General features: G+C 37.4%; 1 protein-coding gene across 5 annotated transcripts in view; it reads right to left on the bottom strand.

The window, feature by feature from the left end:
- Positions 1-15,998, bottom strand: part of myo5aa (myosin VAa) — a 102,066-nt gene that overhangs the window by 11,437 nt on the left and 74,631 nt on the right. The window contains exons 24-35 of one of the 5 annotated variants that reach the window (XM_056256705.1): positions 14,690-14,838; positions 14,413-14,526; positions 14,091-14,228; positions 11,146-11,202; positions 10,482-10,709; positions 9,908-10,008; positions 8,136-8,192; positions 7,262-7,342; positions 4,645-4,843; positions 1,476-1,541; positions 829-922; positions 154-297 (exon numbers count right to left, since the gene is read on the bottom strand). In XM_056256705.1, coding sequence (XP_056112680.1) covers positions 154-297; positions 829-922; positions 1,476-1,541; positions 4,645-4,843; positions 7,262-7,342; positions 8,136-8,192; positions 9,908-10,008; positions 10,482-10,709; positions 11,146-11,202; positions 14,091-14,228; positions 14,413-14,526; positions 14,690-14,838 — 1,428 coding nt within the window. The remainder of the gene's footprint in view (positions 1-153; positions 298-828; positions 923-1,475; positions 1,542-4,644; positions 4,844-7,261; positions 7,343-8,135; positions 8,193-9,907; positions 10,009-10,481; positions 10,710-11,145; positions 11,203-14,090; positions 14,229-14,412; positions 14,527-14,689; positions 14,839-15,998) is intronic. The other 4 variants (XM_056256707.1, XM_056256706.1, XM_056256708.1 and 1 more) reach the window with 4 other exon arrangements.

Below are 15,998 nucleotides of genomic sequence, written 5' to 3' on the forward strand. Positions count from 1 at the left end.
TAATTTGCGCTGATTTTGGTAGATTGCGTTGGTCATAATGGAATTGATCTGGCTTCGTCTGTGTTCGAAAATTCTAAAATCTGCCCTTTTGTGGTATTTTGCAGTCTTATGTTAATTTACCCTGTTTAGTAAATCTGGCCCCAAGTGTCTTACCAAGTATGAGATTTTTGACCAGTTTGAGTTCATCCTCTTTCTTGTATTCCAGCATTCCCTGGAAATCTTTCTCCCTGCGTGGAATGTTCACTGGATGAACAGGCTCATCAGTCGTCTGTCCTGGAGACACATCCATCTGCCCACCTACAAAACACAGAAAACATCCACACACAAACACGAAGGCTCATATCATGTAGATTTAACCCTTAGGGGCCGGCCGTCGCGATAGCCTCGCTTTTTTTCTTATCAGAGCGAATGAGACTCAAATAACAACATTTTTTGTCATACATTTAAGTGTTATATATGATTCAAAACTGTTAAATGTCTACTTTTATTTGTGTACACTCAATAAAAACAAAATGTTGTGATTTTTGTAAAAGGTGCGAGTTCACCTTGGATTTACCTCAGAAGAAGAACGCGATTTGAAGAATTTTAAGGTAAGAAATGTATTCTCACTTATATTAGTTAGCGTGTGATTGTTGCATAATCTTCACATTGTACTAGTTGAACTGGTGCCACTGGAACTATAGACAGTTGGCAACATTTCAATGTTAAATAAATATGACGTTATAACTTTTAATTAATTTATATACTAATAATATAGTATAAATAACGACACGAGATCTGACAGATGATTTCTGAACAGGGGCTCTAAACACAGCCTGTGACACATACCTTCCAGGTCATTGATCTTCTTTGCAAAGACTTTGAGCTGTTTCTTCAGCTTGCGGACGGTCTTATCCTGTTTCTCCAGCTGCTCCATGAGATCCTGTCACCAGAGAGACAAGACATCATCATCATCATCATCATGACAATTGTAGCAGCTTATGGCAACTGAGTCTCTTTGGCAGCAGAGTGAAAAATAGGGTTTATTTTAGTGAATCGGGACAAAGCAGGTCAAACGAGCATCGTTCAGTTCTGCAACAATCTGAAGATATACAGCATCTGTCCATGCAACTCATTAAACAGAGAGAAAAATAGAAACAAAGATGGGTGAATCTCACAAATAAATGTCACTTTTCACCCCATCCAAAAAAAGGGAAAAAGAAAAAAAGAAACATTTTGCTTAATGAAAAATGCATATTTTGAAAAAATATAAGTACATTTTTTTTATGATGTGGTGTCATTTTTGCGAGATTCACTTACAAGAGAGAAACGTTCAAATATATTATATATTAAAAAGAAAACATTAAAAAGTGTGTTGATTCACACTGCTGTGGGTTAAACACACAGTTAGAGTTCAACGCAGCTCAGATTCTGTGCAACACACGCTAGTTTCAGTTAGTGTTCAGATACATGCACACACACACAATCCTACATACAACCATCCTGCGTAACATGCTGATTCTGTAGGCTTTATACTCCTTTGGATCATCAGAATGAAGCTCCTGTGAATGAAACATCTCCACATCAGATGCAGATGGACAGTACAGCACTGAAACCAAAATCACACTCCACCGTTTCATGAGTGAGTAAATCTGAAATCATTTAGAATCACATGAAACAAAAGATTGAGCAGCAGGATATCTGAACTGTCTTTTCAATGCGAATACCACATTTGATACTTTTGATATTCATCTGGACATGACCCAAAAATGACGTGTTTAGAGCCTATTGTCTAATATATCTGACAAATATGTACACCATAGCTACCATTTGGGAACAATTATTCATTTAATAATTCATGGCTAATAATTAGTCGATGTTTTATACATTGGCAATTCACCAACATATATAATATATCGTATGCTATATATGTATTTGGGGCACAGCTTACCCACTGACACGTTCTACTCCACTCTCCCCTAAATGTGCTAGTTAAATCTGTTAAATCTGCAGTCCACCCTATTAATTAAAGACCCCATAACATGTTTTAACAAAAGCAGTTTTCTTTCCTGTGTTGATGTTCTTTCTATTGAAACAGGACAACACAGTCAACAATACTGCTATCTGGTGGCAGGTGATTAGGGGGAGGGAAATTATTATTCTATAATAACAATAATAATAATACAAAAAATGATTCTGTGATCTTGCAATCTTTCGATCTTTCAATAGTTCACTGAATTATCTGCAGCAGCTTGCATTTTTGTCTAATTTCTACAATTTTGTCCCGCAAACATGTTAAGCTGACGGGGGATGCAATATTAGCAATAACACTTTATTTCGATGGCCACTTTAGACATTCTACTAACGATAAGTAACTTTGAAACTACATGTCAACTATCTCTCATTAGAGTATTAGTAGACTGTCTGCTTAATATCTGCTAACACTTGATTCTGATGGTCCTACAACAGACATTCTACTGACTATAAGTAACTTTGCAACTACATGTTGTTACGTCTCAGGATGTAATATTGTAAATGTTTGCTTGTCTGTTCTATTTTCACTCTAATATGATTAGTAGCATAAGCAATGTCAACTTATTCTACTAACCTGAACCCTAACCTAACAGTCTACTAATACTCTAACAAGAGTTAGTTGACATGTAGTTGCAAAGTTACTTAGTAGAATGTCTAAAGTGGACCATCAAAATAAAGTGTAACCATATTGGCTAATCAAAACCAATAAATCTGAGCCCTGACAAATGATTCACTACGTGTTTAACAGTCACACTGCTGTATTCCAATGCATTTCACTGTAAAATGAGCCGAAATGGCTGGACAGGACACATGGAGCATCAACCACCATTGGTCAAAAATTTACAGGTAATTGTGATCTTACAGGCCCTCATTTACGAAAACAAACTTACGACAAATTGGGCGTATGGTCGTTTCCACGCAAAACTTGCCATATATCAAAATGGACGTGAACAGTGGCTCGAACGTCAGGTTTCGACTCGTGCATGCAAGTTTTTTAGTTAGCATGAACTTGTGGGGCAGCACAATAAATCTGGCGGAGAATTGTTATGAGAGCATTTTGACTGGAATCATATTCATCATTTAAAAATGAGTTGCCAATGGTAAAATATTGTATTGACAGTGTGCCATACAGTCTATCCATAACATACTGTATATGTATAATAGAAGTATTCTCTTATTTAAATACTTAAATGATTATTAATGTTTCACTATTACACATAAATTATTATATAATTAACTAGGGGTAATATTTCTTGAGAAACATCAGTCAGTTAAATATTCAAACCTCAGCTGGTGTTCGATTCACGACACCAACGCGGTTGATCGCAGAAGTGATCTCGCTCCAAACTGCATTTTATGACTTCATTTTATTCCGCTTTTCAAGCTGCCTAATAACCCAAGCTAGTTTGATTCAACTTGTGAGGTCAAAGTTTCAATCTCCAGGTCAGAGAAGGTCCTCTTCTTGGCTGGGTTACATTTCTCAATGTCATACACTCGAAGGGCATTGCTTTTAAACCGTGAATTTATAGGGCCGTGATATTTAAATGAAGATTTTCAGATGCCACATTTGTCCAATTTGTCACTAATGGTAGTTACTTAAAATGAAAACAATGAAATGGCCCCCAAAAATAATAATTTAGTCATTTACTCATCCTCATGCCGCCCCAGATCCATATGACTTTCTTTCTTCAGACGAATACAAACAGATTTTTTTTGTTGTTGAAAAGTACAGTTTAAAAAGTATATAGTTATAGTATTTTTCTCACACACACCAACCGTTAAATTTCAGAAGACATAGATTCATCGACTGGGGTTTCATGGATTACCATCATATTCTCTATGCATGAAGTGTCAACTTTGAGGGATCTATCCACGTGCATTATATTGTCTCACAGAAATGTATTATTTTTCTAAAAGCCTGCATTTGTGTTCATCTGAAGAAAGAACGTCATATGCATCTGGGACAGCATGAAGGTTAGTAAATGATGAGAGAATTTCATTTTTTGGGTGGATTATCACTTTAAAGACATAATGATTATTGGTGTTTTTCACTGGACCACATTTTTTTTTAGAACAGCTGCAGCAAATTCAGTAATTTTGGGCCACAAAAAACAGAAAAATGTTCTGTGAAATCTAGCATACAGATCAATACATTTATGATCTCATGGGGTCTTTTACTTTCACCAGAAATTAAGAAAATAAACTTAGATTAGCTTTCTGCTGAGGGCTAACATTCATAAACTAAGTGGTTGGCAACCTATATACTGAACTGCATTAAGGGCCAAGAACAAGTCTTACAGGCCGCATATCTTGAATGTGACATCATTAATAAAACCAACTGGGATTAATATTAGGCTATTACTATAATCCAATTTAATATTATTATGCAAAATAGGTTATAACACTTAAACCAATTGTCTACTACTATACTCTACTATCTTTCTACTAGTCAACTTACGTTTATGGGGCTGTCGGGAGACGACTAAGTTATTGTTGTTGATTTTTATTTATTTATTATTATCTGTTCAATAGTAGGAAAAACAATATTATTTTCAAGAAGTGGACAGTGTGTCTAGCTGGAGGTGGAGAAGCACTGGTATAGGGAAGTGTCAGGATAGTGTCTGTGCTGACCAGGTTCTCGTTGGTGAGGCGCGTGATCTCGTGTTGCAGACTGGCCTCGATTCGAGCCTCTGGAGGAAGCTGAAGATTCTGAGCCAACAGCTGCTGCTGACGGTTGTTGTCCTCTTTAACACTCTGCAGCTCTCCACGCAAAACCTCCACCTCATTGTCATGAGACCGACGCTGAGCCTGCAACTGAGACTCCAACAACCTATATAGAAGGAGAGAGAGAGAGAGAGAGAGAGAGAGAGAGAGAGAGAGAGAGAGAGAGAGAGAGAGAGAGAGAGAGAGAGAGAGAGAGAGAGAGAGAGAGAGAGAGAAGAAAGAGAGACTGCCTTTGAGTTGAGGAAATAACCAGAAATACACTTCTTTATTAGAGTAGCATTAGCTTCTGTTTTGAGATCAAAGAGTTTAGGGAATAGTTCATCCAAAGATGAAAATATTGTCATTATTTAGTTATGCTCATTTTAAACCTGCAAGGAGAAATTCGGAAGAACTTTTATGCAGCGCAATGACAGTGCACCATACAAGTAGTATATAAATTTGTATGCTATATTTCCAGGTCATCTGAAGTCATATAATAGATAGCTTTGGTTGAGAATCAGATTGAAATAGTTATTATTCACTGCTAATCTTCTTGTTTCAATTTTAAAATATTGTGCTGGTCAGTGTTATTTTAGTATCATTGAGATACTACTATAGTTCTCTTACGAGAGTATCTCTCGTACTGCGTAATAGCTTACGCTAGGGGAAAAACTCTTTTCCACGAGATATTGAAGCCAAAAATTATCCTTAATTTTTTATTAATGTAAAACGCTTTGCAGCAGCAAGCAGACATAGGCGAAACAGCTCGCGCGCCTATTGGTTGCTCTGCAGCAAATGCAGCAGCCTATCGAGAGAGACTCTGCGTGACGTAATGACCAATGGGGGCAATTCGCGCCCATATCGTCACGTCCCGCCAGAAGGGGCGTGGTCTCACCCTATAAATATGCTCGTTAGGCTGGTACAAGCTGATTTTTATCGCTGAAGCGAACCAGAGCGTATTCCAAGCACGGCAAGATACGCAGTACTCGTTCCCTCTCTAGAGAGAACCGAGGTTACGTTAGTAACCGAGTACGTTCTCTTACGAGAGTATCTCTCGTACTCTCGTTATCTCTCTCATATCATCTCCCGTACTCTCGTACGGATCGTTAGTAACCGAGTACGTTTTTAATATTTTGAATTGTTTTATTTTATATTTTAATTGTAGTTAAAGTTTTAGTATTTTTAAATATAGGTCTATATACATTTTATTTAAGTTTTAGCTTTATTTATTTTAGTACATCACATTAAACAAAATTAAAATGAGAAATGTTGCCTTCGCTGAAATAAAGTTTGAGTTTTTATATTTTATTTCATTTCAAGTAATGATTTTTTTTAAATGGTTTTAGTTTGAGGGTTCGTTTACACGACACCGTTTTCAATTAAAAACGGAAAACTTTGAATGCGTTTTGGCCGTTCATTTACACGACAATGGCCGAATGGCGTTTTGGGGGCCTGAAAAGCCACATTTTTGAAAACAGGTTTCAATCGTCTCTGTGTAAACAACAAAAACGTAATTTTATGAGAATGGTGACGTCAAGCGCATGGATAGTAAGTGTTCAGTCTATAGGTGTAGTGTTTCTTTACAAAGTGACATTGCCAACTACTGGCCCGGCAGCACAATACAGCGTTTTTAGTCATTTTCTAAACAACTACTTTGAGGGGATCGTTTTGACAATGTTGTCGTCTGTACGCGAAAAACACAAAGGAAAAACGTTTCCGTTTTTAGTACAGCATTGTCATGTAAATGCACCCTTGGTTAACAATAACAACCCTAGTGCTGATGTGATACACCAGGTTTGATAATACAAAAAGAAAATGTGCCATAACCAAAAGAGAAACACCAAGTAGAATATGCTGAAAGAAGAATGAGATCTGAGAGTGAAGGTGAAGATATTCAGTGAATATTATATATCCACCTGGTTCTCACACAAAGCCATCGTATAACTTCAGAAGATTTGGAATATTGCGCACAAGCTGTAAAGACTAGTTTTATGGTACTTTTGTGGGTTTTACTACTTTTTGGAACTTGACAGACATGGTCGCTATGAACTGTCATAAAGGTTTGGAAGAACATCCAGAACAAGATGTTATGACAATGTAAATAATGGCTAACTTTTAATGTTTGAGTGAACCATTCCCAACTAAGGCTCAGAAACCTGCCCATTCTTTCTTGCAGTGCAGCAGTCAGCATTCAACTCTAGTATTTACTTTTACTTATATTTGTATTAAATCTCTTTATGGCAGTCGTAACTACATGCTGTTTTAAAATAAGAATTTTCCAACCCAATTTAATTTTGGTTAGTCCAGTATATCAACACTACAAAGAGTTCTTGCAGGTTTTGATACAATGAAGCACTACTCATACTGTATGTTAAGGAGAACAGTCTTAACGCACTAGTGTTTAGAGAAGTATAAACAGCACAATGTTAGATGATTATGTCTTTAGAAAGCTGAGGGACCAAAAGCAATATAAAAACGGAGGATGGAGATGAGAAAGCTGAACGCTCAGTCATTTCTACATGCTCTCATCTCTCTGCTCTTTAACCTGTTTGTTTCCTTTAACCCTTCATAAACCAACCACAGCTCTCCATCCTCATTCAGTTTATGGTAGTCAGGGAATGGGGATCTGATGGGGTGGAACAAAGAAAGAAATGGTAAGAATGAAAAAAACAAGGACAAGCGAAAACAAAAAAAAGTGGAAAACTTAGATGTGTGTGGCATGTTGAGAAGTTTTACAGGTTATTTAAAAGAATAGTTCATCCAATATAGAATATTTGATAATATATGTGAGGAATGGAACGTAATATAAGTACAACTAAGATTTGAGAGCTGCTTTATGGAGGAGGGAAAGATTAATGCAGGAAAAGAAATAAGTAAAACAGCAAAAAGATGTCAGTAAATAAAACAGAATAAATAATGAAGATAAAACAATGATGATTAAGAAGACTGCAAGTGTAACCATCAATTAATAATAATAATAATAAAAGAAAAACATAAAAAAGCAATAGTTTGCCATCCATTCATTGACATAAATGAGCTATTTGTGCACTGAATATAGGTAATAAATGGCATCCAAGCAGTCAGCCAAAAGCCACATTTACCTTTGGACGGACAGAAATTCTGATCAACACAATGTGATTTTGCTGGCATATTTTGTACAATCGTTCACGAAGATTGCTGCACTGGTATATTATTTCAAATAAACCCTCCTCAAAAGCTACCTGAAGCAAACTTTGGTTGTTTAATCGTTTTAAAGGCGAACTAGACTTTAGACAATCCCTTCTTATTAGTTAAAGGTCATGCCTAGCAAAGCTTTTCTGAATGATTTCTCATCTATCTATGGGCTCTGGAATGCTGCTCTGCTCTGAGCTGCACACACATGCAGTGAGAGCGGCCCATCATGCCTGTCCATCTGTTACCTCAACCTGCTCACAAGCTCGTTCACTTCAGTCGGTCTGCGTGTAAACCTGGGTGATCTGTGCAGGACAGAGATGAGCCATCAAGAGACAGACAGACAGATACAGACAGACAGAGGCCTGATCCTAAACACAGAGGCTTGTGAATAAGGTTGTGAGAGCGATAAATCATCATTTCCTCAGTTGGAGATCGATGTTCTTCAATGGATGTATGCGAGACACTACAGAGAAGATAACCAGCAGCAAAACATAGATCAGAACAGAGGTTCTCAAACCGAGAGGCTCAGAGGGGCATAAATAGAGATGGGTGGTGTGATGGTAAAGTAGACCACACTTGGGTGTTTGCAAACACTGATGATGTGTTTTGTGGGCGGAGCCTACATGGTGGCAGGAAATGACAGGTCTGCAGTAAGCAGTCTAAGGAAACCATGGAATAAAAGAATAAAAAAGGTCATTTTGAGTTTATATCTTCAGAATAATCAGAATTGGTAGATATAACATATTTTTTCCCCTCAGAATTGTGATATAAACACACAATTGTGAGTAATAAAGATAGAATTGGGAGATACATTTTTTAAAATCTAATGTCATGCTGTAACTGAACTGCATATGTGAATATTATCTGTAGACCTAATGTTTACATCATATATATGCTTTAATAGGTTTTATCAGCTCAGTCTGTACATTTAATGGCTTGCAACTATAAAGCTGTGTACAAAGCTATGTAGACAGCTTTTTTATTTTAATGGGAATAATTTCGTTTCGACATGCCATGCCAAAGCTGTCTGATTTAAGCGCAGTGTGAAACACATCCCAACTGGCCACATTAACATAAAATAAAATTTAACTGATGTGCTGTTACACCATGACGACTGTGCAAGTGGGCATATTATCATCTATTGTACAATGGCTTCAAATGTCATGCATCCAGTCATATTTAAATTATATTACTGTTTTCCATATCTTGATTTTAACTCAATCTTATGTAATATTACTTTTTGGTTCACATTCAGGTAAAATAACAAGAACAAATTACTTGTTTTTTTTTTTAAAGTCATAGTGCATTTGATTATTAGAAGCTTATGTAATATACACTACCGGTCAAACGATTCGAAAAAGAAAAACACATTAAATTGATCAAAAGTTACATTTATAGAGACATTTATAAGGTTACAAATCTTTCTTTCATCAGACCTTTCTATTCATCGAATAATCCTAAAAAGAAGTATCACTTACTCCACAAAAAAATGCAACACAACTATTTTTAACACTGATAATGAGAAGGAATGCTTCTTAAGCACCATATTAAACATATTAAAATGATTTCTGAAGGATCATGTGACACTGCAAGTGCAAATACAAACTTTCAGCAGTAATTACTTCAGTCTTCAATCACAAAATTAAATTCCATTTAAAAAAATAAATATTTTAAATAATATGCATTTTTGATTAAATAAACGCAGCCTTGGTGAGCATAAGATACTTTTCCCAAACACATAAAAAACATCGACCCCAAACTTTTGAATGGTAGTTTACACAGCATTTTGGGGTACAATTTCTGATAAAGATTACTATATAGTGATATTAGAAGTAGCGGCCCTCTGGGGGATGCAAATCAAAGTTTAAGAACCTCTGATGCAAGACATGAAGACTTCACTATGAGTAGGGAAGAGAACAGGACTTCACACAACATATATACAGTATGAGATATAATGGATTTGTGATTCAGCACATGACTGCTGATAGTGGAAGAAATGTAAAGAGAAGCACTGCACCTGTTGGTGTCTTTGAGACCCATGTAGGCCTGGGAGATCTCCTTGGCATCGGTCAACTTCTGCACATCCTCAATGTACGGCAAAGGTTCAGTCATGGTTGCCTAAACACACACAGAAGATTCACACTCATGTAAGTTATAAATCACTGAATCCATCAACTAACTGACTTTTGAGCATCAGACACATCACAAGAACCATTTCTCGTTCACTTCATTCTCAGTTAATAAAAGTGATGTTTGAACTTGTAAACTGTAAAGTTAATATACAACGTTTGCGCTTTTCATATAAATAAAGTGCCAAATGGCTTACAAACTGTAAATGTTCGAAAATATCTTCCCAAACTCTGAACGACAGCAAAAGGTAGCATTATAGAGACCAAAATGGAGATGGAAGTGATGTAAATGATTGTTCTGCTGTCTGACCAACATACCTTTTCATCCTGATGTGAGTGCAACACAGGACAAAAGGAGAGATGAAGTTAGAAATCTTAACAAGACTTATGAAGAGAAGAATGTTAGTGACAGATATTAACGCACACAAAACTGAAGTAAGAATGAAAGGCTTTGTGCCTGACCTTGTGTTGCATGGCCTCTTTCTGACTGACGAGTTGAGAGCGCAGGATGAGCACCTCTTCCTTCCGCACCTCCAGCTCCTCGTTGGAGGAGTTCAGCTGATCCAGCAGGACAGTGTACGGAGGAGAACCCGGAGCAGCGGAACCGGCCTCAGCGCTGCCTCTCAAAGACTGACGCATCTCATTCAAATGATGTTTGAGCTTCTTATTCTCAGACTCCAACTCCTGACGCTGGAGAATTCAGAATGATCAACATACAAAAACATTTATACATGTAAAAAACGAAATATTACTATTTAACATATCATTTACTACTGTATACTGCTTTATCTTCCTATTTCAGACGTCCATTTTACTGGAAAATGTTGTTCTATATCCAGCTACGGCAGCAGGAAGGTGTTTCAACACAGCTGTAATTTCATAAGTATTGGTCAAGGACCATAGTAAAAACGTATCTTTTAAAAATTATGCCATAAATTGACCTGAAATAGACATTTAAATATATTTACTGGTAGTGGCGGCTACGATCAAAGCACACGTCAGGTTTCAACTCTTGTACAGTACGTAGGTTTTTGAGTTAGTGTGAACTTGCATGCAGCATAGTAAATCTGGTGGAGAAATGTAATGAGAGTTACGTGTGTGTGTGTGTGTGTGTGCGTGTGTTTACCTTGAGAGATTCATACTCCAGCTCAGCGCCACGAGCTTTCTTATGTTCCTCATCATCCTGGCCAAGAAGAAAACACATTTTCAATTACAGAAACAGTAAAATTACAGAAAAAAAAAAAAAGAGACCACTGCAAATTTATCAGTTTCTCTGGTTTTACTATTTATAGATATGTGTTTGGGTAAAATTAACATTTTGGTTTTATTCTATAAACTACTGACAACATTTCTCTCAAATTCCAAATACAAATATTGTCATTTAGAGCATTTATTTGCAGAAAACGACAACTGGTAAAAATAACAAAAAAGATGCAGTGTTGTCGGAAAATAAGTTAATATTCAGAGTTCAGAAATCAATATTTGGTGGAATAACCCTGATTTTCAATCACAGCTTTCATGCGTCTTGGCCACTCTCCACCAACCTTTCACATTGATGTTGGGTGACTTTATGCCACTCCTGGTGCAACAATTCAAGCAGCTCGGCTTTGTTTGCTGGCTTGTGACCACCCATCTTCCTCTTGATCACATTCCAGAGGTTTTCAATGGGGTTCAGGTCTGCAGATTGGGCTGGCCATGACAGGCTCTTGATCTGGTGGTCCTCCATCCATACCTTGATTGACCTGGCTGTGTGGCATGGAGCATTGTCCTGCTGGAAAAACCAATCCTCAGAGTTGGGGAACATTGTCAGAGCAGAAGGAAGCAAGTTTTCTTCCAGGACAACCTTGTACGTGGCTTGATTCATGCGTCCTTCACAAAGACAAATCTGCCCGATTCCAGCCTTGCTGAAGCACCCCCAGATCATCACCGATCCTCCACCAAATTTCCCAGTGGGTGCGAGACACTGTGGCTTCTAGGCCTCTCCAGGTCTCCGTCTGACCATTAGACGACCAGATGTTGGACAAAGCTGATGAAATTGATGATCTGGGGGTGCTTCAGCAAGGCAGGAATCGGGCAGATTTGTCTTTGTGAAGGACGCATGAATCAAGCCACGTACAAGGTTGTCCTGGAAGAAAACTTGCTTCCTTCTGCTCTGACAATGTTCCCCAACTCTGAGGATTGGTTTTTCCAGCAGGACAATGCTCCATGCCACACAGCCAGGTCAAGAGCCTGTCATGGCCAGCCCAATCTCCAGACGTGAACCCCATTGAAAACCTCTGGAATGTGTTCAAGATACAGTATCTATACACATATCTATAAATAGTAAAACCAGAGAAACTGGTAATTTTGCTGTATGTATGTATGTATGTATGTGGGTTTGGGTTTACTTAGCTATACATTGATAAAAACGATCACACTGAAATCATCACACTAAAACACTGTAAAGATTCTATGGTAAAGACTTAAAGGAGAACTCCGGCGCAAAATGAACCTTTGGTCTAATTACACATTGTTACCTAGTCAACCGTTATCTGAGATTTGTTTTCATGATTATCGAATGTAAATAGTTTTATCTCTACAAACAGTTTAGCCTATAAAGCTAGTATAACGCTAGTATATTGGGCATAGTGTAATGACAAATAAAAATCGCTTGTTAATACCACTAACAAGGCTCAAAATAGCCCCACACTAACACGGTAGCATAATGAGGGTCCCTACCTTCAAACCGAAGCATTGAGAACTTTGTCAGTGTCAAGACAGTTTAAAGGTGCTCTAAGCGATGTCACGCATTTTTAGGCCAAAATTTTTTTTGTCACATACAGCAAACATCTCCTCACTAACCGCTGGCTGCCTGTCCCCTGAACACACTGTAAAGAAACGCGATCTCTGTAGACAGCCCAGGCTCCACAGACGGCAACAAACACAAACTGCGGCGACCCGCTCCACGAAACATGACAAACAGTTCCAGCCAATCACCGACAAGAAGGACTTGGGGGCGGGGTTTGGGGGGTTAGTGCGCGGATGAGGAGTAGGGAGGGTCTAGCTAGCCTCCGTTTTGTTTGACAATACTTTAAACGTCAACAAGAAGTGACGTCACCCGACATCGCTTAGAGAACCTTTAATAAGAAGATATTTTAAACATACAGTCAACTTCGCGTATACAGACAGAAGCCATCTTTGAAATACAGCCTTTACCAGTCGATCTACGAACGCCGATCCAAGCCTGCTGTTCGCGCTCACCTTATCACAACTTATAGCTCGTTCACATTCTCACCAGCGCACTTGGATCGGCGTTCGTAGATCGACTGGTAGAGGCTGTATTTCAAAGATGGATTCTGCCTGTATACGCGAAGTTGACTGTATGTTTAAAATATCTTCTTATTAAACTGTCTGTACACTTACAAAGTTCTCAATGCTTCGGTTTGAAGGTAGGGACCCTCATTATGCTACCGTGTTAGTGTGGGTCTATTTTCAGCCTTGTTAGTGGTATTAACAAGCGATTTTTATTTGTCATTACACTATGCCCAATATACTAGCGTTATACTAGCTTTAGAGGCTAAACTGTTTTTAGAGATAAAACTATTTACATTCGATAATCATGAAAACAAATCTCAGATAACGGTTGACTAGGTAACAATGTGTAATTAGACCAAAGGTTCATTTTGCGCCGGAGTTCTCCTTTAATTGGTAACTGTAGGTTCCCTTACTATATATGCTGAAAAACTAAAGTAAATCTAAAGGGACATTTCATGTTTGGAAGTGAAAAGGCCATTTTATAATTTACATATAAAAACTGTAAACCGTAAACATTATATGAGTTAATGAAAGGTTCATTTTACTCAAACACATACATATAAAAAAAGTAAATCCAGAGAAACTACTAATTTTGCAGAGGTCCCTTAATTATTTCCAGAGCTGTATATATATATTTTTTTTTTTTTTTTTTTTTTTTTTTTTATTGTAGTATCTGGGTTAGGGGGGGAGTCACTATATTTAACTTTAAATAAAAACATTGATGGTATGTTCTCATTTAGAAAGCAAAGTAAAGTGTGTGAGTGTGTGTGTGTGTACCCTAGCTCTAGCCCGCTGAAACTGCTCTTCCCTCCGGTCGAGTTCGTTCTGCAGTGACTGTTTTTCTTGCTCTAGTTCGGATACTCTCTTCTGTAGCTTCAGGAACAGGGACATGTCCAGTATCGCCTTGGAAACATCCTAAGGAGAGAATAAAACATTTTTATATCCACAATATGTGCCATTTTATGTTTTATTCCTAGGATCTTCATAAAGTCAAAAGCCAAAGAATGTCAGAAAAGTAATTAGTTAACAGGCCTAAAATGGATTTAATATCATAAACAACTGAGTAATATGAATGATCGAATTTGACTTCTGCTCTCACCTCCCCTCCGCGGGACCCTTCCTCGGACTCTGCAAATTCGGAGTTGTAGGTACATTCTGATTCGTTGCTGCTGTGTGTCGAGTCTGTGCGCCTGTGACCAGGTTTTGGAACATTCTAGAAGAAAGAAAGGACCCATCAGAGGACCGGAGGCTTTTACTAAAAGGAGTGTGCTGGATCTGAGCCTAAACCAGCCTAATCTTTCAGAATACCCATTGATTACCGGTAGTTGATTTTTAAGATGTGAAATTAAGTAATCCATAAATGATCGTGTCCTTACCACTGCAAGTGAGATCTCCTCTTTCAAATCGTCGTATTTCTCCTCTAGTCGCAGGTGTTCGGTAAGGAGGTTCTGGTAGCGAGAGCGTTCCTCGTTTAAATCGTTTTCTAGCTGCTGGGTTTCCTCCTTTAGAGCCCTCTGCATTTTCTCTATAAAACACATACATGTTAAACATCATTCACACACATTCCCAGTGAACAACCAATATTGAATTACTCAATCATCTGACTGCAGACTGACTCATGTTGTTGACACTGCAACAGGACAGGGACGAGTATGTTAGGAAAGCACACAGAAATGACAGACACTGTTTATAAAGGATTTAGATTTGTTTTTTTGAGTGTACACAAGGTATAGCAGTGTGTAAGACTGGCCGATGATTTTTTTTTCCAATATTTTTCTTATTTTATATTATCAGAATAGTATAATTTTTAGTATTAAGTTTCACACCAGCGCTATAAGACAGAAATATTAAATAGAATGTCTGATTTAAACCTCAATAGATTTGGCACAATGACGATATGCAGTAATAAAATTGTTTGTTTGAACAATTAATTTGCAACCATGACCCAAAGATGTTCACAGTAAGTTCCCATGTGACATCTTACATGCTTAAATTGTTTTAGTAAAAATGTATGTCACAGAATGATAGGTTGAAGAAGATGAGACGAGGCAGTGCAGAACTAAATGCAGCAAACTACTTTAATAAACAATATCAAAATAAAGAAACACAAAAGGTAAAAACAAGGAAGACACGTAACTGTGACACATCCAAGACAATTAACTCAGGGGCCATTTTCATATAAAAACTGAAAACTTTTTATGAGTTTTGGTCGCTTATTTACACAACAACAGCGTTTTTAGGGCATGAAAACGCAAACTTTTGAAAACGGGTTTCAAAGTACAAGTTTTTGAAAACAATACCATTATTGTCTTGTTGTATTGTGTTAGTTTAGCAAAAACATCTGCTGAAGTCTATTGCAGATGTAGATATTCAGACATGCGTCTAATCATGGTTGCAAGTGCAGTCAACTTCGTGCAGACGACTGTTCCAATATGGCGGATGGTTTATGTATAGCAGCCCACAGAAACATAATAATGACGATAATGTAGATGTATATATATCTATGACCATGACAACAAATTAACAACACAAACTAGAAACCATGATAATGGAAGGAAATACAGGAAATAAAGCAACGCAAACTAAAAGTCCATGAAAATTAAACCATATCACCAACATAATGTTACATTTTGTAGTTAAAAAGTGACGTTTATTACAATATATTGCTATACTGGTGCATATAAA

Source organism: Rhinichthys klamathensis, unplaced genomic scaffold, assembly GCF_029890125.1.
Source record: "Rhinichthys klamathensis goyatoka isolate OS25496 unplaced genomic scaffold, OSU_Roscu_1.1 h1tg000131l_1, whole genome shotgun sequence".
NCBI classification, from domain to species: Eukaryota; Metazoa; Chordata; class Actinopteri; order Cypriniformes; family Leuciscidae; genus Rhinichthys; species Rhinichthys klamathensis.